General features: G+C 41.6%; 1 protein-coding gene and 1 long non-coding RNA gene across 6 annotated transcripts in view; one reads left to right on the top strand and one right to left on the bottom strand.

Annotated features, from left to right (window-relative positions):
- Positions 1 to 25,222, top strand: part of LOC117200814 (uncharacterized) — a 112,705-nt gene that overhangs the window by 67,776 nt on the left and 19,707 nt on the right. The window contains exons 1-3 of one of the 2 annotated variants that reach the window (XR_004482499.2): positions 9,400 to 10,187; positions 11,133 to 11,280; positions 13,409 to 13,584. This is a non-coding gene — a long non-coding RNA (uncharacterized LOC117200814). Of the gene's footprint in view, positions 1 to 9,399; positions 10,188 to 11,132; positions 11,281 to 13,408; positions 13,585 to 25,222 lie in introns of those variants that run through there. The other variant, XR_007478494.1, reaches the window with a different exon arrangement.
- The window catches only part of LYPD6B (LY6/PLAUR domain containing 6B), a 234,389-nt gene continuing 209,268 nt past the window's right edge, over positions 102 to 25,222 (bottom strand). For all 4 annotated transcript variants that reach the window (XM_049712497.1, XM_049712498.1, XM_049712499.1 and 1 more), the window contains 4 exons: positions 18,787 to 18,939; positions 15,639 to 15,737; positions 12,594 to 12,724; positions 102 to 836 (listed from right to left, as the gene is read on the bottom strand). In XM_049712497.1, the coding sequence (XP_049568454.1) occupies positions 672 to 836; positions 12,594 to 12,724; positions 15,639 to 15,737; positions 18,787 to 18,901 (510 nt within the window). In that variant the 5' untranslated portion in view covers positions 18,902 to 18,939 and the 3' untranslated portion in view covers positions 102 to 671. The remainder of the gene's footprint in view (positions 837 to 12,593; positions 12,725 to 15,638; positions 15,738 to 18,786; positions 18,940 to 25,222) is intronic.

Below are 25,222 nucleotides of genomic sequence, written 5' to 3'. Positions count from 1 at the left end.
CTGTGGTGCATGAACACATAACTTCGATTAGCCTCCCTTATGACACTGGTAAATGTTTCATCTGAGATCGCCACATCGGCCAAGAAACACATAAGCATGCATTTTACATTGTATAATTTAAAAGTTTTATTTCCCCCCACAATAGCAAATGGGTTTCATATTAGTTCCACTGGAAGTTTTCTTCTTGTAGTTGCCCTTCTCATTGACTACAGCGTTGGTGGGGAAATTGCTTTCTTATTGGAGAAGGGTTATATTTCATAGAGATGCTCTGAGCTAATCACAGAAAAGAGAGGGTCTGATCCAGCAGCCCCTGAAGGAGTTGATCAGTCAAGGAGTCCTTTCTGCTCCAGGCCTGGTCAGGTGGGGACAATACAGGCTACTGAACCTGCCCGTAGTAGATGCTGGCAAGACTCTCCTTGCAGAAGTGACTAAATGCAGCCCCTTTGATCAAGAAATATAAAATCCACAACATCCCTCAGTCCCTGCCAAGTCCCCTTCCTCAGTGGCCTCGTGCAGGAGCATTTCAGCTAAGCACCTGGCTTCTGCTTTGGGGTCCGATGAGCATTCTTCACCAAGTGCAAGATGGGTCTTCACTCCAAAGTTCACTGTTTACACAGTTGTTGGCTTGTGCTTTAGAGGGCTGGTCTCTGCCTCGCCCAGGAATGGTGGTATCACATCAACAGCAGCATGAAGGCCCAGGCCAGCACTGGTAGGTGGAGCGCAGGGGCACGGCTGCCAGACGTCCTCTGAGCATGCATCACAGCAAAGACCGCATTAGTGTGGTTGGTGGGTAACTCAACATTGCAGATCATCCCTTCACAGCAAGACCTACACTCCTGTTACCAAAGGAAGAGGAGAAGGAAAGAGCAAGTGAATAAAGGGAAGAAGAGGGAAGGGTCAAATGAAGAAAAACAAAAGCCTTCTTCGGCTCTGAGGATAGAATTATTTTTTTATCTTTTATGAGTATATAAATTTTTATTTCAATTTAAAAATTTTCTAATATAATGGCATATAAGAGAAAAATGCTGTCTTATTTTTTAAATGTTTGAGACTTAATAAACATTATTAATTTGAAAATGTACCTTTTTCCTATCAAATTGACAAAGATTTCCAAAATGTACATGAGCCTGGGTCCATGACGTGGTAGTAATTTTGATATTCTCAAACACTGCTACTGAGAATATAATTGCTTCAGTTTTCCTGGGGAGTAATTTGGCAATCTTTATCAAGAGCTTCAAGATTATTTATATAAATCAATCCAGTAATATGCACCAAAGTCACAAAGATTATGTGGGGCTTTTTTTAGAATAGAGAAATATTAAAAGCTGCCTAGTATTTTTAATACGGAATTAGATAAACAAATTATAGTACAAACACATATTTTAATATTATGTAGCCATTAAGAATATTTCTGAAGAATAGTTAATAGGTAAGTTTTCTTTATAAGTATTTTTATTTTATATTGGAGTATATAGTTGATGTGTTAGTTTCAGGTGTCCAGCACCTAAACAGTTAGACATGTATCTATTCTTTTTCAAATTCTTTTCCCATATAAGTTATTGCAGAATATTGAGCAGAGTTCCCTGTGCTATACAGTAGGTCCTTGCTGGTTATCTATTTAAAATATAGTAGCGTGTAAATATCAACCCCAAACTCCCAATTTATCCCTCTCCCCCACCTTTTCCCTTTGGTAACCATAAGTTTGTTTTCAAAGTCTGTGAGTCTGTTTCTGTTTTGTAAATAAGTTCATTTGTATCATCTCTTTTTTTAAAGATTCAGCATATAAGTGATATCATATATTTATCATACTAAGTCAGAAAGAGAAAGACAATCTCCAGGTCATCCGTGTTGCTGCAAATGGCATTATTTCATTCTTTTAACGGCTGAGTAATATTCCATTGTATATATGTACCACATCTTCTTTATCCATTCATCTCTCAATGGACATTTAGGTTACTTCCATGTCTTGGCTATTGTAAACAGTGCTGCAGTGAACACTGGGGTGCATGTATCCTTTCAAACCATGGTTATATGCCCAGGAGTGGGATTGCTGGGTCATATGGTAGTTCTATTTTTAGTTTTTTAAGGAACCTCCATACTGTTCTCCATAGCGGCTGTACCAATTTACATTCCCACCAACAGTGTCGGAGGTTCCTGTTTTCTCCACACCTTCTCCGGCATTTATTGTTTGTAGACTTTTTGATGATGGCCATTCTAACGTGTGAGGTGATATCTCGTTATAGTTTTGATTTGCATTTCTCTAATAATTAGTGGTGTTGAGCCTTTTCATGTGCCTCTAGGCCATCTGTATGTCTTCTTTTTTTTTTAATTTTATTTTTTTATTTTTTATTTTTTTTAAACATCTTTATTGGAGTATAATTGCTTTACAATGGTATGTTAGTTTCAGCTTCACAACAAAATGAATCAGTTATATATATACATATGTTCCCATATCTCTTCCCGCTTGCGTCTCCCTCCCTCCCACCCTCCCTATCCCACCCCTCCAGGCGGTCACAAAGCACCGAGCTGATCTCCCTGTGCTATGCGGCTGCTTCCCACTAGCTATCTACCTCACGTTTGGTAGTGTATATATGTCCATGCCTCTCTCTTGCTTTGTCACAGTTTACCCTTCCCCCTCCCCATATCCTCAAGTCCATTCTCTAGTAAGTCTGTGTCTTTATTCCTGTTTCACCCCTAGGTTTTTCATGACATTTTTTTTCTTAAATTCCATATATATGTGTTAGCATACGGTATTTGTCTCTCTCTTTCTGACTTACTTCACTCTGTATGACAGACTCTAGGTCTATCCACCTCATTACAAATAGCTCAATTTCGTTTCTTTTTATGGCTGAGTAATATTCCATTGTATATATGTGCCACATCTTCTTTATCCATTCATCCGATGATGGACATGTAGGTTGTTTCCATCTCTGGGCTACTGTAAATAGAGCTGCAATGAACATTTTGGTACATGACTCTTTTTGAATTATGGTTTTCTCAGGGTATATGCCCAGTAGTGGGATTGCTGGGTCATATGGTAGTTCTATTTGTAGTTTTTTAAGGAACCTCCATACTGTTCTCCACAGTGGCTGTATCAATTTACATTCCCACCAACAGTGTAAGAGGGTTCCCTTTTCTCCACACCCTCTCCAGCATTTATTGTTTCTAGATCTTTTGATGATGGTCATTCTGACTGGTGTGAGATGATATCTCATTGTAGTTTTGATTTGCATTTCTCTAATGATTAGTGATGTTGAGCATTCTTTCATGTGTTTGTTGGCACTCTGTATATCTTCTTTGGAGAAATGTCTATTTAGGTCTTCTGCCCATTTTTGGATTGGGTTGTTTGTTTTTTTGTTATTAAGCTGCATGAGCTGCTTATAAATTTTGGAGATTAATCCTTTGTCAGTTGCTTCATTTGCAAATATTTTCTCCCATTCTGAGGGTTGTCTTTTGGTCTTCTTTATGGTTTCCTTTGCTGTGCAAAAGCTTTTAAGTTTCATTAGGTCCCATTTGTTTACTTTTGTTTTTATTTCCATTTCTCTAGGAGGTGGGTCAAAAAGGACCTTGCTGTGATTTATGTCATAGAGTGTCCTGCCTATGTTTTCCTCTAAGAGTTTGATAGTTTCTGGCCTTACATTTAGGTCTTTAATCCATTTTGAGCTTATTTTTGTGTATGGTGTTAGGGAGTGATCTAATCTCATACTTTTACATGTAGCTGTCCAGTTTTCCCAGCACCACTTATTGAAGAGGCTGTCCTTTCTCCACTGTACATTCCTACCTCCTTTATCAAAGATAAGGTGACCATATGTGTGTGGGTTTATCTCTGGGCTTTCTATCCTGTTCCACTGATCTATCTTTCTGTTTTTGTGCCAGTACCATACTGTCTTGATTACTGTAGCTTTGTAGTATAGTCTGAAGTCAGGAAGCCTGATTCCTCCAGCTCCGTTTTTCGTTCTCAAGATTGCTTTGGCTATTCGGGGTCTTTTGGGTTTCCATACAAATTGTGAAATTTTTTGTTCTAGTTCTGTGAAAAATGCCAGTGGTAGTTTGAAAGGGATTGCATTGAATCTGTAGATTGCTTTGGGTAGTAGAGTCATTTTCACAATGTTGATTCTTCCAATCCAAGAACATGGTCTATCTCTCCATCTATTTGTATCATCTTTAATTTCTTTCATCAGTGTCTTATAATTTTCTGCATACAGGTCTTTTGTCTCCTTAGATAGGTTTATTCCTAGGTATTTTATTCTTTTTGTTGCAATGGTAAATGGGAGTGTTTTCTTGATTTCACTTTCAGATTTTTCATCCTTAGTGTATAGGAATGCCAGAGATTTCTGTGCATTAATTTTGTATCCTGCTACTTTATCAAATTCATTGATTAGCTCTAGTAGTTTTCTGGTAGCATCTTTAGGATTTTGTATGTATAGTATCATGTCATCTGCAAAGAGTGACAGCTTTACTTCTTCTTTTCCTATTTGGATTCCTTTTATTTCCTTTTCTTCTCTGGTTGCTGTGGCTAAAACTTCCAAAACTATGTTGAATAAGAGTGGTGAGAGTGGGCAACCTTGTCTTGTTCCTGATCTTAGTGGAAATGCTTTCAGTTTTTCACCATTGAGGATGATGTTGGCTGTGGGTTTGTCATATATGGCCTTTATTATGTTGAGGAAAGTTCCCTCTATGCCTACTTTCTGCAGGGTTTTTATCATAAATGGGTATTGAATTTTGTCAAAAGCTTTCTCTGCATCTATTGAGATGATCATATGGTTTTTCTCCTTCAATTTGTTAATATGGTGTATCACGTTGATTGATTTGCGTATATTGAAGAATCCTTGCATTCCTGGAATAAACCCCACTCGATCATGGTGTATGATCCGTTTAATGTGCTGTTGGATTCTGTTTGCTAGTATTTTGTTGAGGATTTTTGCATCTATATTCATCAGTGATATTAGCCTGTTGTTTTCCTTCTTTGTGACATCCTTGTCTGGTTTTGGTATCAGGGTGATGGTGGCCTCGTAGAATGAGTTTGGGAGTGTTCCTCCCTCTGCTATATTTTGGAAGAGTTTGAGAAGGATAGGTGATAGCTCTTCTCTAAATGTTTGATAGAATTCGCCTGTGAAGCCATCTGGTCCTGGGCTTTTGCTTGTTGGAAGATTTTTAATCACAGTTTCAATTTCAGTGCTTGTGATTGGTCTGTTCATATTTTCTATTTCTTCCTGATTCAGTCTTGGCAGGTTGTGCCTTTCTAAGAATTTGTCCATTTCTTCCAGGTTGTTCATTTTATTGGCATAGAGTTGCTTGTAGTAATCTCTCATGATCTTTTGTATTTCTGCAGTGTCAGTTGTTACTTCTCCTTTTTCATTTCTAATTCTATTGATTTGAGTCTTCTCCCTTTTTTTCTTGATGAGTCTGGCTAATGGTTTATCAATTTTGTTTATCCTTTCAAAGAACCAGCTTTTAGTTTTATTGATCTTTGCTATCGTTTCCTTCATTTCTTTTTCATTTATTTCTGATCTGATTTTTATGATTTCTTTCCTTCTGCTAACTTTGGGGTTTTTTTGTTCTTCTTTCTCTAATTGCTTTAGGTACAAGGTTAGATTGTTTATTCGAGATGTTTCCTGTTTCTTAAGGTAGGATTGTATTGCTATAATCTTCCCTCTTAGAACTGCTTTTGCTGCATCCCATAGATTTTGAGTCGTCGTGTCTCCATTGTCATTTGTTTCTAGGTATTTTTTGATCTCCTCTTTGATTTCTTCAGTGATCACTTTGTTATTAAGTAGTGTATTGTTTAGCCTCCATGTGTTTGTATTTTTTACAGATCTTTTCCTGTAATTGATATCTAGTCTCATAGCGTTGTGGTCGGAAAAGATACTTGAGACAATTTCAATTTTCTTAAATTTACCAAGGCTTGATTTGTGACCCAAGATATGATCTATCCTGGAGAATGTTCCATGAGCACTTGAGAAAAATGTGTATTCTGTTGTTTTTGGATGGAATGTCCTATAAATATCAATTAAGTCCATCTTGTTTAATGTATTATTTAAAGCTTGTGTTTCCTTATTTATTTTCATTTTGGATGATCTGTCCATTGGTGAAAGTGGGGTGTTGAAGTCCCCTACTATGAATGTGTTACTGTCAATTTCCCCTTTTATGGCTGTCAGTATTTGCCTAATGTATTGAGGTGCTCCTATGTTGGGTGCATAAATATTTACAATTGTTATATCTTCTTCTTGAATCGATCCCTTGATCATTATGTAGTGTCCTTCTTTGTCTCTTTTAATAGTCTTTATTTTAAAGTCTATTTTGTCTGATATGAGAATTGCTACTCCAGCTTTCTTTTGGTTTCCATTTGCATGAAATACCTTTTTCCATCCCCTTACTTTCAGTCTGTATGTGTCTCTAGGTCTGAAGTGGGTCTCTTGTAGACAGCAAATATATGCGTCTTGTTTTTGTATCCATTCAGCCAATCTGTGTCTTTTGGTGGGAGCATTTAGTCCATTTACATTTAAGGTAATTATCGATATGTGTGTTCCCATTCCCATTTTCTTAATTGTTTTGGGTTCGTTATTGTAGGTCTTTTCCTTGTTTTGTGTTTCTTGCCTAGAGAAGTTCCTTTAGCAGTTGTTGTAGAGCTGGTTTGGTGGTGCTGAACTCTCTCAGCTTTTGCTTGTCTGTAAAGGTTTTAATTTCTCCATCAAATCTGAATGAGATCCTTGCTGGGTAGAGTAATCTTGGTTGCAGGTTTTTCTCCTTCAACACTTTCAATATGTCCTGCCACTCCCTTCTGGCATGCAGAGTTTCTGCTGAAAGATCAGCTGTTAACCTTATGGGGATTCCCTTGTGTGTTATTTGTTGTTTTTCCCTTGCTGCTTTTAATATGTTTTCTTTGTATTTAATTTTTGACAGTTTGATTAATATGTGTCTTGGCGTATTTCTCCTTGGATTTATCCTGTATGGGACTCTCTGTGCTTCCTGGACTTGATTAACTATTTCCTTTCACATATTAGGGAAGTTTTCAACTATAATCTCTTCAAATATTTTCTCAGTCCCTTTCTTTTTCTCTTTTTCTTCTGGAACCCCTATAATTCGAATGTTGGTGCATTTAATGTTGTCCCAGAGGTCTCTGAGACTGTCCTCAGTTCTTTTCATTCTTTTTTCTTTATTCTGCTCTGCAGTAGTTATTTCCACTATTTTATCTTCCAGGTCACTTATCCGTTCTTCTGCCTCAGTTATTCTGCTATTGATCCCATCTAGAGTATTTTTCATTTCATTTATTGTGTTGTTCATCATTATTTGTTTCATCTTTAGTTCTTCTAAGTCCTTGTTAACTGATTCTTGCATTTTGTCTATTCTATTTCCAAGATTTGGGATCATCTTTACTATCATTATTCTGAATTCTTTTTCAGGTAGACTGCCTATTTTCTCTTCATTTGTTAGGTCTGGTGGGTTTTTATCTTGCTCCTTCATCTGCTGTGTGTTTTTCTGTCTTTTCATTTTGCTTATCTTACTGTGTTTGGGGTCTCCTTTTTTGCAGGCTGAAGGTTTGTAGTTCCTGTTGTTTTTTGTGTTTGTCCCCAGTGGCTAAGGTTGGTTCAGTGGGTTGTGTAGGCTTCCTGGTGGAGGGTACTAGTGCCTGTGTTCTGGTGGATGAGGCTGGATCTTGTCTTTCTGGTGGGCAGGTCCACGTCTGGTGGTGTGTTTTGGGGTGTCTGTAGACTTATTATGATTTTGGGCAGCCTCTCTGCTAATGGGTGGGGTTGTGTTCCTGTCTTGCTAGTTGTTTGGCATAGGATGTCCAGCACTGTAGCTTGCTGGTCGTTGAGTGAAGCTGGGTGCTGGTGTTGAGATGGAGATCTCTGGGAGATTTTTGCTGTTTGATATTATGTGCAGCTGGGAGGCCTCTTGTGGACCAGTGTCCTGAAGTTGGCTCTCCCACCTCAGAGGCACAGCACTAACTCCTGGCTGCAGCACCAAGAGCCTTTCATCCACACTGCTCCTTAATTTGGGATGATTCGTTGTCTATTCATGTATTCCACAGATGCAGGGTACATCAAGTTGATTGTGGAGCTTTAATCCGCTGCTTCTGAGATTTCCCTTTCTCTTCTTTGTTCTCACAGCTCCCAGGGGCTCAGCTTTGGATTTGGCCCCGCCTGTGCGTGTAGGTCGCTGGAGGGCGTCTGTTCTTTGCTCAGACAGGACAGGGTTAAAGGAGCCGCTGATTCGGAGGCTCTGGCTCACTCAGGCCGTGGGTAGGGAGGGTCACGGAGTGTGGGGCGGGCCTGCGTTGGCAGAGGCCGGCGTGACGTTGCTAGCCTGAGGCGTACCGTGCGTTCTCCTGGGGGAGTTGTCCCTGGATCCCGGGACCCTGGCGGGCTGCACAGGCTCCCCGGAAGGGGGTGTGGATAGTGACCTGTGTTCGCACACAGGCTTCTTGGTGGCGGCAGCAGCGGCCTTAGCGTCTCATGTCTGTCTCTGGGCTCCGCACTTTTCGCCGCGGCTCGCGCCCGTCTCTGGAGCTCTCTCAAGCAGCGTTCTTAATCCCCTCTCCTCGTGCACCAGGAAACAAAGAGGGAAGAAAAAGTCTCTTGCCTCTTTGGCAGGTCCAGACTTTTCCCCGGACTCCCTCCTGGCTAGTCGCGGCGCACTAACGCCCTGCAGGCTGTGTTCACGCCGCCAGCCCCAGTCCTCTCCCTGCGCTCCGACTGAAGCCGGAGCCTCAGCTCCCAGCCCCGCCTGCCCCGGCGGGCGAGCAGACAAGCCTCTCGGCTGGTGAGTGCCAGTCGGCCCCAATCCTCTGCGCTGGAATCTGTCCGCTTTGCCCTCCGCACCCCTGTTGCTGTGCTCTCCTCCGCGGCTCCGAAGCTCCCCCACTCTGCCACCCGCAGTCTCCGCCCGCGAAGGGGCTTCCTAGTGTGTGGACACTTTTCCTCCTTCACAGCTCCCTCCCGCTGGTGCAGGACCCGTCCCTATCCTTTTGTCTCTGTTTATTTTTTTCTTTCGCCCTAACCAGGTACATGGGGGGTTCCTTGCCTTTTGGGAGGTCTGAGGTCTTCTGCCAGCGTTCAGTAGGTGCTCCGTAGGAGTTGTTCCACGCGTAGATGTATTTCTGGTGTATCTGTGGGGAGGAAGGTGATCTCCGCGTCTTACTCTTCCGCCATCTTCCCGGAAGTCCCATCTGTATGTCTTCTTTGGAGAAATGTCTATTTAGGTCTTCTGCCCATTTTTGGATTGGGTTGTTTGTTTTTTTGATATTGAGCTGCATGAGCTGCTTGTATATTTTGAAGATTAATCCCTTGTTGGTTGCTTCATTTGCAAATATTTTCTCCCATTCTGTGGGTTGTCTTTTCGTTTTGTTTATGGTTTCCTTTGCTGTGCAAAACTATGACTTTACCAAATTCATTGATGAGCTCTGGTTGTTTTCTGGTAGCATCTTTAGGGTTCTCTATTTATAGTATCATGTCATCTGCAAACAGTAACAGTTTTACTTCTTTTTCAATTTGGATTCCTTTTATTTCTTTTTCTTCTCTGATTGCCATGGCTAGGACTTCCAAAACTATGTTGAAAAATAGTGGTGAGAGTAGACATCCTTGTCTTGTTCCTGATCTTAGAGGAAATGCTTTCAGTTTATGGCCTTGATTAGATTGGTTCCCTCTATGCCCACTTTCTGGAGAGTTTTTATCATAAATGGGTGGTGAATTTTGTCAAAAGCTTTTTCTGCATCTATTGAGATGACCATATGATTTTGATTCTTCAATTTGTTGATGTGGTGTACCACACTGATTGATCTGTGTATATCAAAGCAGGTTGGTCCAGGGGCTTAAGCAGGCTTTTTGGTGGGAGGGACTGGTTCCTGCCCACTGGTGGGTGGAGCTGGGTCATGTCCCTCTGGTGGGCAGGGCCGTGTCAGGAGGTATATTTAGCTGGTAGCTGTGTGCTCAGGAAGACTTTAAGCAGCCTGTCTGTTGATGGGTGGGGCTGTGTTCCCACCCCATTGTTTGTTTGGCCAGCAAACAAGGTGTCCCAGCACAGGAGCCTACAGGCTGTTGGGTGGGGCTAGGTCTTTGTGAGAAAATGGCGGGCTCCCAGAGGGCTCATGCCAATGAGAACTTCCCAGAACTACCACTGCCAGTGTCTTTGTCCCTGCAGTGAGCCACACCCCGCCTTCACAGGAGACCCTCCAATACCAGCAGGTAGGTCTGGCCCAGACTCTTATGAGATCCCTGCTTTTCTCCCTGGGTCCTAGTCACACAAGACCCTGTGTGTGCCCTCTAAGAGTGGAGTTTGTTTCCTCCAGTCCTGTGGAGCTCCTGTGACAAACCCCAGTGGCCTCAAAGCCAGATTCTCTGGGGGCTTCTCCTCCCATTGCCAGACCCCCAGGCTGGGGAGCTTGATGTGGGGCTCAGAAGGGTGAACTTCTGTGACAGAATTATTTTCCAGTTCGTGGGTTGCCCACTGGGCTGGTACGGGATTTGATTTTATCACAGTTGCACCCCTTCTACCATCTCCTTGTGGCTCTTTGTCTTTGGATGTAGGATATCTTTTTTGGTAGGTTTCAGCGTTTTTCTTGTCGATGGTTGTTCAGCGGTCATCTGTGATTTTGGTGTTTCGTAAGGGAAGATAAGCTCATGTCCTTTTACTATGCCAAGTTTTCATACTGTAATTTTTCTAAGTGGAAACGTTTCTTTGAGGTGGGAATTCACGAAGGGCCTGGCTGGGCAGTTCTGGCTTGGGGGTCTCTTAAGTGGTTGCAGTGAGACAGTAACTGAAGTGCAAACATTTAGGAGGTTAAAGACCTCTCTGAGGACAGAATTGAGTTGGCTTTTAGTCTGTGAGTCATCCAGGCCCTTGGGCACCCTTCCCCCCACTTACCTCAAAGTAAAAACCATCTTGAGAGTCTTTTCATTTTAAGTGTGATACCTGCACCAACCCAAGCATAAGCAAGAGAAAGGCAAACTGAATAAGACTGCTTAACTGCGTCAGCAACTCTTCTGAAGGTTTGTAAGCAGAAACACTGAAACAAAAATAAAAGCTAGGAACCTTTTGGATTGGTCATTGATTTTCTTTCTCAGTACTACTTGTTAGGGGATAATTATCACTCTTGTTGTCTGTACTAACACTGATTCCTATCTTTACAGTGGCATGCTCCCTCACGGCACAAGGTGTTCTCAAGGGAAGCACTCCCTGTCATGATATCGGATACAACGCCTCAACCTGATAAACCTGGACGTTCACAGAGGCTTTCAGGATAAAGTATCTATAGCAAATGGCTTCCAGGATGGCCAGGTAAGATAAAGTATCTACCTCAGTGGTTCTCAATCCTGGCTGCACATCAAAATCACCTTGGGGAACTTCAAAAAACAAAAATTCCTGAGGCCCAGGATCTCACTCGGAAGTTGCTTCAGTTGGTCTGGGATGCCCACCCCACACCAAAGCCCACAAAAGCTAACCAGCAGATTCTCCTTTGTAGCTGGAGCTAAAAGCCAATGGTGTCAGCAACTGAACTTATCTATGAAACAGACTCACAGACGTAGAGAAACAACTTGTGGTTGCCAAGGCGGGGAGGGAAGGATTGGGAGTTTGGGGTCAGCAGATGCAAACTGTTATATATAGGATGGATAACCAACCAGGTCCTACTGCATAGCACAGGGAACTATATTCAATATCCTGTGATAAACCATAATGGAAAAGAATATGAAAAAGAATATATAACTGAGTCATTTTGGTGTACAGCAGAAATGAACACAACACTTTAAATCAACCATACCAAACTAAATTTTTTTAGAAAGCCACTGGTGTCAGGACCATTTTCTTTATGTATAGGCTAAATTGAATTTGAAGATCTCATGAAATTAACATACCTTCAAGTAATTTTTTCTCAACCATTTCAGGATTCCAGGCATGTAAAAGAGTAAAATGCTCATTTAGAATGGTAGAATGAGAAAACTGAAGAGATAGATTCATCTAAAATGTATCTATCGCTCATTTTCTTTTTTTTTTGTGGTACGCGGGCCTCTCACTGCTGTGGCCTCTCCCGTTGCGGAGCACAGGCTCTGGATGCGCAGGCCCAGCGGCCATGGCTCACGGGCCCAGCCGCTCTGCAGCATGTGGGATCTTCCCGGACTGGGGCACGAACCCGTGTCCCCTGCATCGGCAGGCGGACCTCCAACCACTGCGCCACCAGGGAAGCCCTCTATCGCTCATTTTAATAAGCTGGGGTTAACCTCTCATATTCTCTCCTCCTCGTCTGTTTCCACCTTCTCGGTGCAGTGCTCTTGGTGATTTCTAGCCGTAAACAAAATATGTAAGCTGGGCTGTGTAGTGTTGGTCATCCTCTCGTGCATGGATTGTTTGCTTTGGGGGCTTCCAGTGTTGACTTCAGACAATTCACCCAAAGTCCAAGGTCTAGACCCTGGGGTCTAGCTCTGGAATCTGAGAATTATCATTTGTTTTTAGTAATATTATTGTTTGATGGACAGGGAGTCTCTCAAAGTATACGTATGTTTGACATTATCTATCCTTCCTGCCTCTCTATATACAACCAGCCATCACCATCAAGAAACCACAGGACAATAACTACACACACATATGCTCCTTACCGTGTGTTCAGAATCTCGGCTGTGGTGGCAGCCAACAAAATGACATTCACTTGTGGAGGCACACTTTTTGGTAATGGATGTACTCCTTCCATGACTGGTAAAGTGATGTACTGTCAAACAGTACTGTGTATCTAGGCAGAAAAAAGCAACTTATTTTTTTTGCAATGTAAAAAGCAACCTTTCAACAGTCACTTGAGAAATGACTAAAATTCAGGATGATCCTTACGTTTCTAGGCGGTATTGCTGAACAGGCATTAGCTTCTGAAGCACATGTCTATTTTTAAAATGAATATAAATGGGCACTTATTCTTTGGTGCCAGGTAAAGCTGAGAAAAAATTGGACAAGCTTTTCATCAAAACCATAGGTCCAAGAAGTAGGGGATATGGGGACATATGTATGCATAAACTATTGTGAAGCAATTATACTCCAATAAAGGAGTATAACTCCAAAAAAATAGGTCTGCTCATTTCCTAAGACAGTGTCAAGTGGAAGGTAAGACGCTGACGTAGGCAGTTTTCCAGGGTTTGTGCTCTTCCCCAGCACACTATCGTGCCTCTTAGTACACTCAGCGTTGAACTGGGCGTGAGCAGAGCGCTCTACAAGAGCAGCTGACTGGGACTCTGAAGGACAGGGAACCACTACATGTTCTGGAAGGCATTCCCATTTGTACTCCAGACAAAGAAGAATTGAGAACTGGTAGCTGCCTGTGTTCCTAGAGACCGTCACACATGCTAAAGCAGCCCTACAAAGTCAGAGTTAAACGCCGGGGTAAATAAAATAAGAAATGTCATTCTTGTCATATCCTGTTACCTAGAGAACCTCTTTTAACAACCCTGGCAGACCACAGAAGCAGAGCTATAAAGTGAAAAGGAAACCTGAGATGACAAAGAATAGCCACAGGCCTGTGTGCCCCAAGAGATGGTTGACTATCACCCCCCTCAATAATGACAAGGAGAAAAGTGAGCAATTACAGCCTCAGAATTCCAGAGGGTTAGTATTTTGGGGGCTTGGCTGGTGTACAATCAAGAATGTACTGTTACGCACGCTGGAATGCGGGGGGCATTCCGAGTCCATCTCTATGAGTCAGGCTTTCAGGCTTTCCCTGACATTTTCTTGTTGGCGAAAAGCTGCAGCATCCCCCTTTTGCTCCCATGTTTCAACAGAGATGAAATTCTAAAACCCAGAAATTTCCATGCATGTTCCCATTAAAAGTGGCTTCGATTAATGAGAGACAAATTGGAACGTGCACAGACCTAGTAGGAACAGCATTTGGTAAAATCCAAAAGAATAATGCCAGCCATAAAGATGAGGCTAAGAAAAGTGCCAGACAGTGTCCATAAAGAGGCTGGACATCAATGCCCCAATCGACCACTGTTCCGAACCCTTCCCATCCAGTTCTTGGGAGAACTTAAAGCAAATGGTTAAAGAATGATACCCACCCTCTGACACAAGCTAGTTAAAGAGAGGCATCTGCCAGCCTCAGAAACATTGAAATTAATGTCTGTGAAAAATGTAGAAACAAATCCCCAAAAGCATACATGCGCTCACAAGCACAGTTCAGTCAACCGCTCTGCAGAACTGTAAAATAACCTCAAGAAAAAAATATTTTGATAATTATTCTTGGAAAGAAATAATGAAAAATACTGTCCATGTAAATGTCACAGCCATCTGTGTCCATGTAAATGTCACAGCCATCTGTGCTAATTTACAGCGTGAGATTCTCAGGCCCAGGAGAGGTCTCCAGTGTATATACTATTTCTTGGTTCCACAGTTTGGCATCATCTGGAAGAGGTAAGGCTATTCCACTGCCATAATGTGATACAGAAATTTCCAAAAGATTCAAGGTAATAGTAGACCAAAACTGGTAATCTCTAAGTCTGGAAGAATGTTGTTTTTGTTGGCTTTTTACATCTGAAAACCTAAAAAAACAGTGCATCCTATAATCCAAATAGCCTGATCTCCTTATTCTAAGTAGAGCTTTTCAATTACAGCTCATCCATCAGCACATCCTGTCTGCTTTACCTCCAAGTTTAGTCCAAGTCATCATCTTCTCCTGCCCCAAAACAATGAAAGACCCCATTTGGTGTCCCCTTCTTCTCTTGTGCCCAACCATCCATTCTGCACTCAGCAGCCAGAGAAATATTTTAGAACACACCTAGCATCTTGTACTCCATGGCTTATTTTAGAACACACCTAGCATCCTGTACTCCACGGCTTAAACACCCTACTCCCTTCCCATCACATTTACAATGAAATCCAAACTCCTTATCAGAACAAATAAGATGCTGCACATCCCAGTCCTTAAATCTCGATCAGATCCTTTCTCCATCTCCTACTACACCTCACCAGCCAGCCTTCTTCCTGTTCACAGAGGAAGCCAAATCTTGCCTTTGCACCTGCTGTTCCCTCTTCCTGGCATGCTCTTCCTGCAGATGTCCACGCAGCTGACTTGTTTTGGTCATTTGGTTCTCAGTTCAAATGTATATTCCTCAGAGAAGATTTCCCGACTACCTAGTCAAAGGCATCCCTTCATTCTGTCAATATTTACTGAGCACCTAATATGGTCTAGGCACTGGATTAGGCACTGGGGATCTACCAGGGAACTAAACAAACTAAAAAGATGCTCAAATGTTCGTTGAATAAATGAATGAGTTTCTCAAGCATCAGTGTATCTCAAGAGTACAAAAACCTTCCTTTGCTTTAGCCAGTAAGTAGGACTTTTCTAGCAGTATCATCAAGCATTTCTGACATTCTTAGAATGCCCTAGTCAACACTGTGGTCTATTTGTTCTCCCTGGTAAATATTAAGAAATTCTTCCTCAAAGCCCATACAACTACAAATTGCGGCTATGCATCAGTTTCCATGTACTCTCAGAGTAGTCTGATGTCTGGATAGTCTCGTCAAAAAAATCTCTGATTTCTATAGAACATCTTCGGCCTGCTGGTTTGCTAATCTCATCACATAAGATGCCTCTGCTCAGGGCCAGTTAAGAGAGATCTAAACGAGGTCTGATCACCAAAGAGTTCCAAACTCAGCACACTTACTTTGTGGGCACCATTTGTCTTCTGCCCATCGATTGCAGTTATAATTATCCCCTGCATTTTCACAGGTAAAACACTTGAAGCTGTTTGGAAATGGTGTCGCTTTAAAAAAGAAAAAAATGGAAAGGGAAACAGTATGGTTAAAAATTTTTTTCAAACATCAAATATGGCATAAAGTTAGCAACTTTCACTAGATCAAATGAAAGTTACAAGTCATTATCCTTACAATTTCTGTTTCTATGGAGCTGGGCTTAACTGCCACACTTTGGGGAATTTTCTTTATTCCCTTTTCTTTGAATATTTCATCTATGAATATCTACTACAGAGAAGTGCAAATGATTCTATGAGCCACTTTTAAATATCCATGGTATTGTTCTATTATAATTTATAACTTGGGGATAAGTGAGGGTTGAGTGGACAGGCAAAGACGGTGGCAATATTGGGACCAATACTTTGATATAGTATCGGCCCTGAAAAGAACTGGAGTCACATTAACCTAAGCTTGAATTCTGCGCTTCTCACTAATTAGTTGTATGATTTTTTAACCTCTAAGAAATAATAATATTTACAATAATAGTGACAGTGAAGATCCCCATGACTTGCAGAGATAAAGATTAAACAGCAGGTTGCAAGAAAAGTATCTAGTAGAGTCCCTGGCACATCAAAAACCAGGTTGGTTTCCATCCATATGTACTTGCATTACAGCTACACTTAACTTCAAACAAGTAATCTCATTTGATATATGTCAGTTATCCCAACATTAGACCTCTTTCAGGAACGTAACATTTAATAGAAGGATGATAGTAATTCTCAGGCCCTTGTGCTCAGGCAAGAGTGTTACTGAAAGGAGGAATTATGAGCCGCCAGCAGTCTGGATTGAGAACAACTAGTATGTTCTTTTTTTCTTTATGCTTTCTTTTTCCTGCCTTGTATCTTGTTATTTTGTTGGGCGAGAAGTCAAAAGTACAATAAATCTGACATTTCTCTGTAGACCAGAGTATAAAGCCCTGTATGAAACTTTCAGTTCTCCTATTTTTGGAGAATGAAACAGACACAGATCAAGGTAACCCAAACCATCCCTAAGTTGGGATGATAATTAGAAAGCAGTGCATAAAACAAGAGCAAAATATCAAAAGCTGAAGTTCAGAGGACATGAAAGTAGTTCTTGCAATACACTTCAGTTTTGCCTATGCATAAAAGTGAATTAGGTAAGTAAATAAATAATGAAATAATGAAATCCATTTTCACCTATTAATTCAGCACAGTTTAAAAAATACTAAAACTCAATGCTGGTAGGTAACTAGTTAATGTATAAACTGGCACAACCTTTTTGATTTAGTAATTCTAAGCATCTATTCTAAGGTCATTCGCCAACTGAAGAGGAAACTTCATTTAAAAAGATTTTCAATGAAGCGTTAACATTTAGCTTGCTTGTGAGAGTGTGTGTGCGTGCACTCGTGGGGGGCCAGTATAAAGCTTGGGGAAATAGTTTACTCACATAGCCAGCTATGTGAGTAAAAACATTTTTAATGTAAGACATTAAAATACTTCCAAATTCATGGAAAAATATTCAAAACACAATGTAAACAAATAAAAGCTACTGCAAAATTAAATTTGTGTGATCTCTGTCACGAAGTTAAATACACATACAGAGTAAGAACAGTAGAAGGAAACACAGTTGACCCTTGAACAACGTGGAGGTCAGGGGCGCCAACCTGCCATGCAGTTGAAAATCCTCATGTAATTTATAGTCGGCCCTGCATATGGCCCTCTGCAGACCATGTAGTACTAGAGTATGGACAATGGGGAAAAAATCCACATGTAAGTGGACCCAGGCAGTTCAAACCCGCGTTGTTCAAGGGTCAGCTGTATTCAAAAATGGAAAGAAGACCTCCCTCTGAATCTTGGGATTATGAATAAATTTCGTTTTCTTCTACACATTTCCTGTCTCTTTGGAATTTTCTATAGTAATCAAATATTACTTTTTTCTCTTTAATAATTTTTTCTTATAAAAGGTTACAAATTTGTCAGTAATGTAGATTTTATGAGAAGTATGTCTATGCTATGCCATTAAGCTATCAGTATATGATCACTATCAGTTTAGAAATTTGTAATAAATGATAGTTCAAGATGTGTGTGGGCTATTATTCATATGTATATGGTTGTGTAGTATATACGTGCGTACACATACACCTACTAATGACTGAATGTCCTTAAAAACAAAACACAAAATGCAGAATGGTAATCATATAGGAGTACGGAGTATGAGTACTCCTCCTTTAGGAGTATAAAGACAGTGGTTCCCAAACCTGGCTGTGTATCAACAGCATCAGGAGAACTTTTCTAAAAAGAAGAGGGGGAAAAGGGAAAAAAAAAATTCTGCGTACCACCCTCCTGACTACTGAATCTCGGGAGAAGGGACCCAGGAATATGTAGTTTTGAGCGATTCTGATACTCTTACAGATGTGGGAGCCACTGGCATTCACATTTCCACGAAACAATTTTCATCTATAACAAATTCTCTGTAAAGTATATCAGAGAAGTTTTACTTGTCTGGAGAGAAAGGAGGTGAGATTATATATATGTTCATGCTTCATTAAAAGTCTTTTTAAATGCATTTTCCTCTTCAAATGGCTAATGACCTTAGAATAGATTCTTGGAATTACTAAATATATATATATTTTATATATGTATATATAGTGACTATGCATAATATTAATGAAAATCTAAATAGTACTCCCCTCCAAATTTCAAACATGCTAATCTGTTTTCAAAATTGTTAATGGCCATTTGAAAGTCTATATAATTTATGCAGAAGCTTCCTACGGTCAATATCCTTCTCCAAGGAAGAGATCAACAAAGAACACTGAATTTCTCCTGCTGAGCCATTCTTATGGACAGTGTTCAGAAGATTATTTTAAACAAGAACACTTTTGAGACTTCAGCAGGAAGCCAAACCATTTTAAAGAAATTGAGAAAATTTCTGTCACCATGTGTTACCCTTACTCATGGAAGTAGTGAAGACTTACTGATTTACGCTGGGTATAAACCAAACGTTCCGGAAAAGGCAAAGTTACTATAGGGAAACAGGGACTTCAAACAGTTACTCTGACCCCCCTCATCACCAGTGATGGTGACAGCCACTACTTACGGTCAAGAGGAGGCCGCACATGATAGAAGTTGATGTTCTTGGCAAATGCCCGGTTTTCTGAGAAGATAAAGGTCTGGACCACAGCTACAGTGAGGGCATGACAGAGGAGCGGCATTCTGACCCTGGGTGTGGAAAAGTCCAAAACTCATACACCTGCAGCGAAAAGAGACTGGTTGAGTTTATTTGCATTTTATACATCACTAGGAGTACGTTTTGCTTCTGTTTGGAAAGCTTGATTATTCAAATATATTCAACAATCTACTTGTTCTGTAGGGCCAGCACCTGTGAGTAAACTGCATTCTTCCCCATCAGATGAAAGTTGAGCAGTTGCTGCCTTTTACTGGGCAGGCCTCTGCACTCTGCAGGACGCCCAGTGGCCTGGGTTCCTGGAGATCAAGCAGCAGTCCTGGCCTGGCTGCGCCCCCTTCCACGGCTGCCTCACTGGGCTGGTTTACTTCGTGCTGAACCACCTGATCTTTGCATGCTCAGCTGAAGTTACAGAACCACCTGTCTGAAATTCCATCCCCTGAGTTAAATACCTATGGTTGATGAATTTTGCAACTCTTTCAAAACTTGGAAGAAACAATAAAAGTTGGAGCAGTAGGAAGGACACTGAGTAAAAGGGCAACCAGTTTGAGAAACAAAGTCTCTGCTGGATCCCAGAACACACAGACACTGAGAAGAGAAATAAGGGTAACCATGAAATGCCGTCCCCACCTGTTTCCGTCACTTCGGGAGCAAGGAGAAGCAGCCAGGTGGTTCTCAAGGAAACAATAACAGTTGTTTGAAAACCATACATATAACGTTAGTCCTGGCCCACAGATACTGTTCATCGCTTTCAGCCACTTAAAGACAGCAGGGCCAAAACCCAGTGAAACAACAGATGTGCACACAGCACTGAGTAAGGTGTTCCATCTTAAGCCCCACAGGTTCCACCCTCTAGCAGCAGACCTGCTAGTAAGGAAATCTTCAGGAGACATGCTCGGAACCTGGAACATCACCACCAGCAGGTTCTCTTTGAGAAGGGGGAGGTGTGGGCCAGTAGAAAAAGTAAGTAACTTGGAGTCCAAAGACTTTGGTTCAGGTGCTAGTGGCCTGACCGTGGGCAAGCTCTTTAAACTCTATTAACCTCAATTTCTTCATCTGTAAAGTGGCTTAATAACACCCGCCCTGCCCACACATTTGGGTAATTGTGAGCATCAAGTAGAGGCTCAGGTAGGATCACATAGAACTGCTTGCATAAGAGCACCTGTAATACAAGTTCTGTGAAAATGCTATCTTAGGGTTCAGAAATATTGGCTAGGGGCTTCCCTGGTGGCGCAGTGGTTGGGAGTCCGCCTGCCGATGCAAGGGACATGGGTTCGTGCCCCGGTGTGGGAGGATCCCACATGCTGCGGGGCGGCTGGGCCCGTGAGCCATGGCCTCTGGGCCTGCGCGTTCGGAGCCTGTGCTCCACGGCGGGAGGGGCCACGGCAGTGGGGGGCCCCGCGTACTGCAAAAAAATATATATATATATTGGCTAGGGACTCCCCTGGCGGTCCAGTGGCTAAGATTCCATGCTTCCACTGCAGGGGGCATGGGTTTGATCCCTGGTTGGGGAACTAGGCGTGGCCAAAAATAAATATATAAATTGTTTTATATATATATATATATATATATATATATATATATATATATATGCATGCTGGACCTGTTTTCTTCCTGCTGAATCAATAGGTCTCAGTGGGTTTAGGGAGTCTTCCAAAGAAAAAAAGTTTGATGTCCACAAATGCAACCATAATCCTTCACATGGATACTTTCTTTGAAGCCAGGGTAAGAATGCATAAGTTCTAGGGATTTTATGCCCCCCCTCTTGTGTTGTGAGTATACTGGTTTCGTATGGGTGGTTAATAAGGCCTACCTATAGAGAATGAGCTGAAAATCAGACAGAATGTACCCACAACATCATATCATCCCTACAGATGGCTTTTGCTACTGAGAGAACTGAGTCCCTAAGGAAGGACTCAGGGTGAAAAACCTGGTAAGTTTCACAAAACAATAGTGCTAAACTTTGTACACTGCATTTCAGCTCAGTACAGAATCGGACCTAGTGATACACCAATATATCTCTAATTCTGTCCTTGTTCATTTTAGAAACGAAAATTGACCTTTCACAGTTATCAAGTTTCTAAATCCTACTGTTATGCTCTTTCTGAAGAAATGAACATTTAACCAACTCTATGATTCCTTACAGACCAGTGGTTTTACTGACACAAATTCTGCTTCCCTATTCATTTCTCTGAGTTGGACGGTTCCATATTCGTTATGAATCTGTAGCCAAGTAATTGATACCCCTTCTTGACACCAGTGGAGACCTTTTGAATGAGGGAGACTAATCCCTCTCTCACAAGCCTGAAAATGACTGTGTTCCAAGAGCCACCCACAAGTGCTCTTGTAACGTGGAGAGGATGCCTGAGATCACAGCATTCATTATCTACATTCAAGTCCCTTTTGCATCACTAAGCGACTATGGAAATTGAGACAAGTTGCTTAAGCTTTCCAAACCTCAGCTTCCCCATCTGCAGAACAGGCATAATGACAGTCCCTATTTCATAGTGTGGAGCTGAGGACTGAGTGACACCATGCATACAAAGCACTCAGCCAGTGCTGGGCACAAGGTCAAAGCTGTATTTATCAAGCACTCTCTGTTCGGTGGTAAAGAGCATTCATTGGCTCATGTACCTGCCTTCAGACCTACAATCTGTGTAGCTTCGTGCAAGTTCCTTAACTTCCCTGTATCACAATTTTTGCATCTATAAAATGGGAGTAATAATAATAATATGTACCTCATAGGGTTATGGGAATTAAATTAGTTAATACATATAAAGCACTTGAACTAATTTGCTATGTGCTTGGCGTTTTGCTAATTCTTACGTAAGCATTTATCATGATGAACAAATCCCCAAATACCTTGGGATCACAATTCAGAACGCCTGATTTTCCTCACATAATCTCAGTGAGACAAAAGCCCATTCATTCATTCAATATACCATTATTGACACCTCGTACATAACAGATGTTTTTACCACTAGATCCCCAACAAGGTGTTTGCTCTCAAGCAATCTGCATTTTAGAGGGAGAAGACAGCCAGTAAATATGGAAAAGACCATACTTTCTGATTGTCATAAACTCTGTGGAGGAAAAATAAGGTGATATGTTAGTGAATAGCAGGACCTGCTTTATATATATATATGGTGGGCCCGGTACATCTGAGTAGGTGACATGCGCACAGGTGAATTAAATGTTGAGAAGAAAGCGTCCAAGCAAAGAATCAAGGGAAAAGAAACCAAGGTCCTCAGCTGGGAAGAAGTGTGCCTCGTCGGGGGAACTCAGGAAGCAGCCAGCGTGACGAGAGCATGAGAAAGGGGGAAAGAGACAAAGCCAAGCCAGTGGGGTCAGGCCACACACGCACTTGGCAAGCATTTCAGGTCCTGCAAAGTCAAGAAACTGTTCGAATTTACATTATCTAGTTTTGAAAAATACTCTCAAGAAAGCTTTGGAGAGTAGTAATTGGTCCCAAACACCTAGCCTTATTTCTAGCTCGTGGAAGAAAGGAAGGCACGTAAGAGTGCATTCCTTTCTTCCAGGAGGAATACAGAGCTCAGATACACCACAAAGGTTCTTCTGAATGGATGACAGAAGACTTAAAAAACGACTGAATGAACAACAAACCCAAGAATTAGACTTGTGTTTTGGTTTCTCCTTTCCTGGAAAGAGCACTGTAGGGAGGATAGTCTCATTACTATTATATAACAGGACAGGGGGGTTCAGGGGCAGTACATGCCAAGATCCTTGCATGGCCTGAAACAGCATCCCCTCAAAACATGTCCGCACAGCTTGTTCTAGCACAGAAGATGAAAACAGTGAAAAACATACCACAAGAATATTGCTTCCATATAGACTAGATGTATTTTCATTTCCATTTTTAGTTAAAACAGCATAGCCTTATTCTATCAAAATCCTCCAAAACTGCAAAGGTTTTACCTGTCAAATGAAGAAAGCACTAAATAACAGTATGTCACATTTTCCAGAGCATGCTTTATAATCTATCACTACATACTGCTTTTCTCCCAAGCACCTATATTTATCTCTGTCTTTCAGTATATAGGTTTGTGTTAACATGACTGCTTTATTTTTTCACAACGAAAAGACATTAGGATAATGAAAAAGCAAATGACTATAGTATCTGAAAATTGTTTTACATCTGGAATCATTTCACGGAGACTCTGAACTAAAAATTCTCTGCTGAAACTTTGCTGAGTAGGCTCTTGTTGCAATCTTTCTAGCAGAACAAGGTTATAGCAGAGCTTGTATTCTGCCCCAGAAGGAAAAAAAATCTTTAATACAAGCTGGACTAAACCATTCTGGTACTTTCTCTAGGACCATCACATAGAGCAGAGTTCTTCATATGGGGGAGAGGGGACCTGTGAGCTTCTTAAGGTTATTTGCAAAATTGTGTCCATACGTATTTTCCCCCTGGGTTGAGTCTCTCAAAGGAATCTGAGACCTACATAATGGTTAATAAGAACAGCTGCTTGCTGACTCAGAATATGGCCGTTACGATTTGGCCTCCTGTAACTTAGATGTTTCCTTATATTGACACTAAGAAAGCTCCACAGCCATGTTAGGTATCTGGGCCACACTTCTCAAACTCAAGGGTACCTCAAAACGTTCCTCCCCAGACACAGCGCATTACCATCATCCATCTTTCCCAGAGAGTAGACCTCGTCAGAAACCCCTCACCTGTGGTGCTGGTCTTTATTTTATGAGTCCTCTCTTCGGAAAGTACATTAATTTTTGTTCCAGAAAGCAGTGTGCTTCTTTGCTGAGAGGGAAGGGATTTTTGCAAGGCGCATTGGTAGGGATACAACAGGGGTAGGCAACTCTCAGGCATTCCAGGGAACAGCAGGTAGCCAGATTCATAAATTTAGGAAACCCCAAGTGAGAATGGCCCGCTACTGCCCGGAGTCAAGGACCTACGTGGCCCTTGGTCCACAAGCATGACTATTTCCCAGGGCTGAGCCATGGCCATCATCTCCTCCTATATGTGGCATTTTTAAGCTTCCTTGGGGAACGTGCGGGCCTGAGGACGTGACACATCCTTGACCTCAAACTCTTCTGAGGTAGGAAGAGGACTACATTACTTTTTATATTCCCTAGGCCCATACTCAGCACATGGTAGACAGTCAATGAGTACATCTGGGAGTAGAACCAACATCATTAGCTGTGACCTATATAAGGAGCACCTTTCTTAGCAAGTAAGACAAAGGCTGTGGGCAGTAAGGAGCTGCCAGAGCATCCAAAGATACAGATATGATGGAATCAAAAGGAGACGTGAAACAGAAGAGGCCAAGCAGAGGTGGTACATACTGGCACTTCCTGCACAATTGCTAGTAATGAGTCAGCAAGCACCAGGCCAACCTGCACTGCCAATAAAACAAATGAAGTACATAATTTAAGGGGAGCAGCTCTCCTAAGTCCAACATGCCTATCAACACTCGCATTCACACCTTCCTGCAAGCATCACTTATCCCACAGTAAGACGCTTTAATGACAACCTAATAGGCCTGGCTCCCCTGTAAAAAGAATAGAAGGCAAAGAGGAAATTCAACATGAGTGCTGGAATTTTACTCAGAAACAGTGGAAAAGATGAAAACACTCCTCTGAAAAGGAGAAATCTGATGGAAACCTTTACTATCCATTCCAAGGGTGGTACTATTTGCTTCTGGCTATTAGGAGAGGTTGGCCAATGGAGATACTCTGGTTCTCATTAAATTTGGGAAGAGCATCACGGGATCTAAGCTGAGACTCTGCTCCAGCTCTCTTCCTTGAGGGGAACCTCGCCTGGGCACTGAGAGCCCAGCTCCTGCGGCTCAGCTGTTACCTTCTCTGACAGATTCTCTGCTCCGGTACATGAAGAGTTTCTTTTCCCCGCTAAGTTTAAATATTAATTTTAAAGATATTTAATTTAGCATTTCTATGTGCCTGAGAGAGAATTTTAGCTTATGCTCAGTCCGTCATGTTTATCTGAAAATACAAAAATCTCCGCGGAGTACCATAGATTCTACTCTTGCATAATAACATTCAGTAGGGAAAAACAGAATCATGATTCAACCTCTCAGTCCTGCTTGTCCAAATCTTGAAAGCAGCATGATCATAAGTCATGCATTCATACTAGGTACTGTGCTGAGCACTTAGTATACAACACTGAATAAGAGAGACACAGTCCCTGTGCTGTCACACGTTATTGGAGCCCAAAAGTCAACGTGAACCACTAGTGAGCTGTGACTGTCAAGAGTTACTACAGTCATCTTTGAGGGGGGAAAACAATGGACTTTTGATTCAAGTAGACCTAGGATAAAATTCTGGTTCTACATTTAGTAATCAGGCAACCGCA

Source organism: Orcinus orca, chromosome 7 (genome assembly GCF_937001465.1).
Source record: "Orcinus orca chromosome 7, mOrcOrc1.1, whole genome shotgun sequence".
NCBI lineage: Eukaryota > Metazoa > Chordata > Mammalia > Artiodactyla > Delphinidae > Orcinus > Orcinus orca.
The sequence above is the reverse complement of the archived record's forward strand: the minus strand, read 5'-3'. Positions and strand labels throughout refer to the sequence as shown.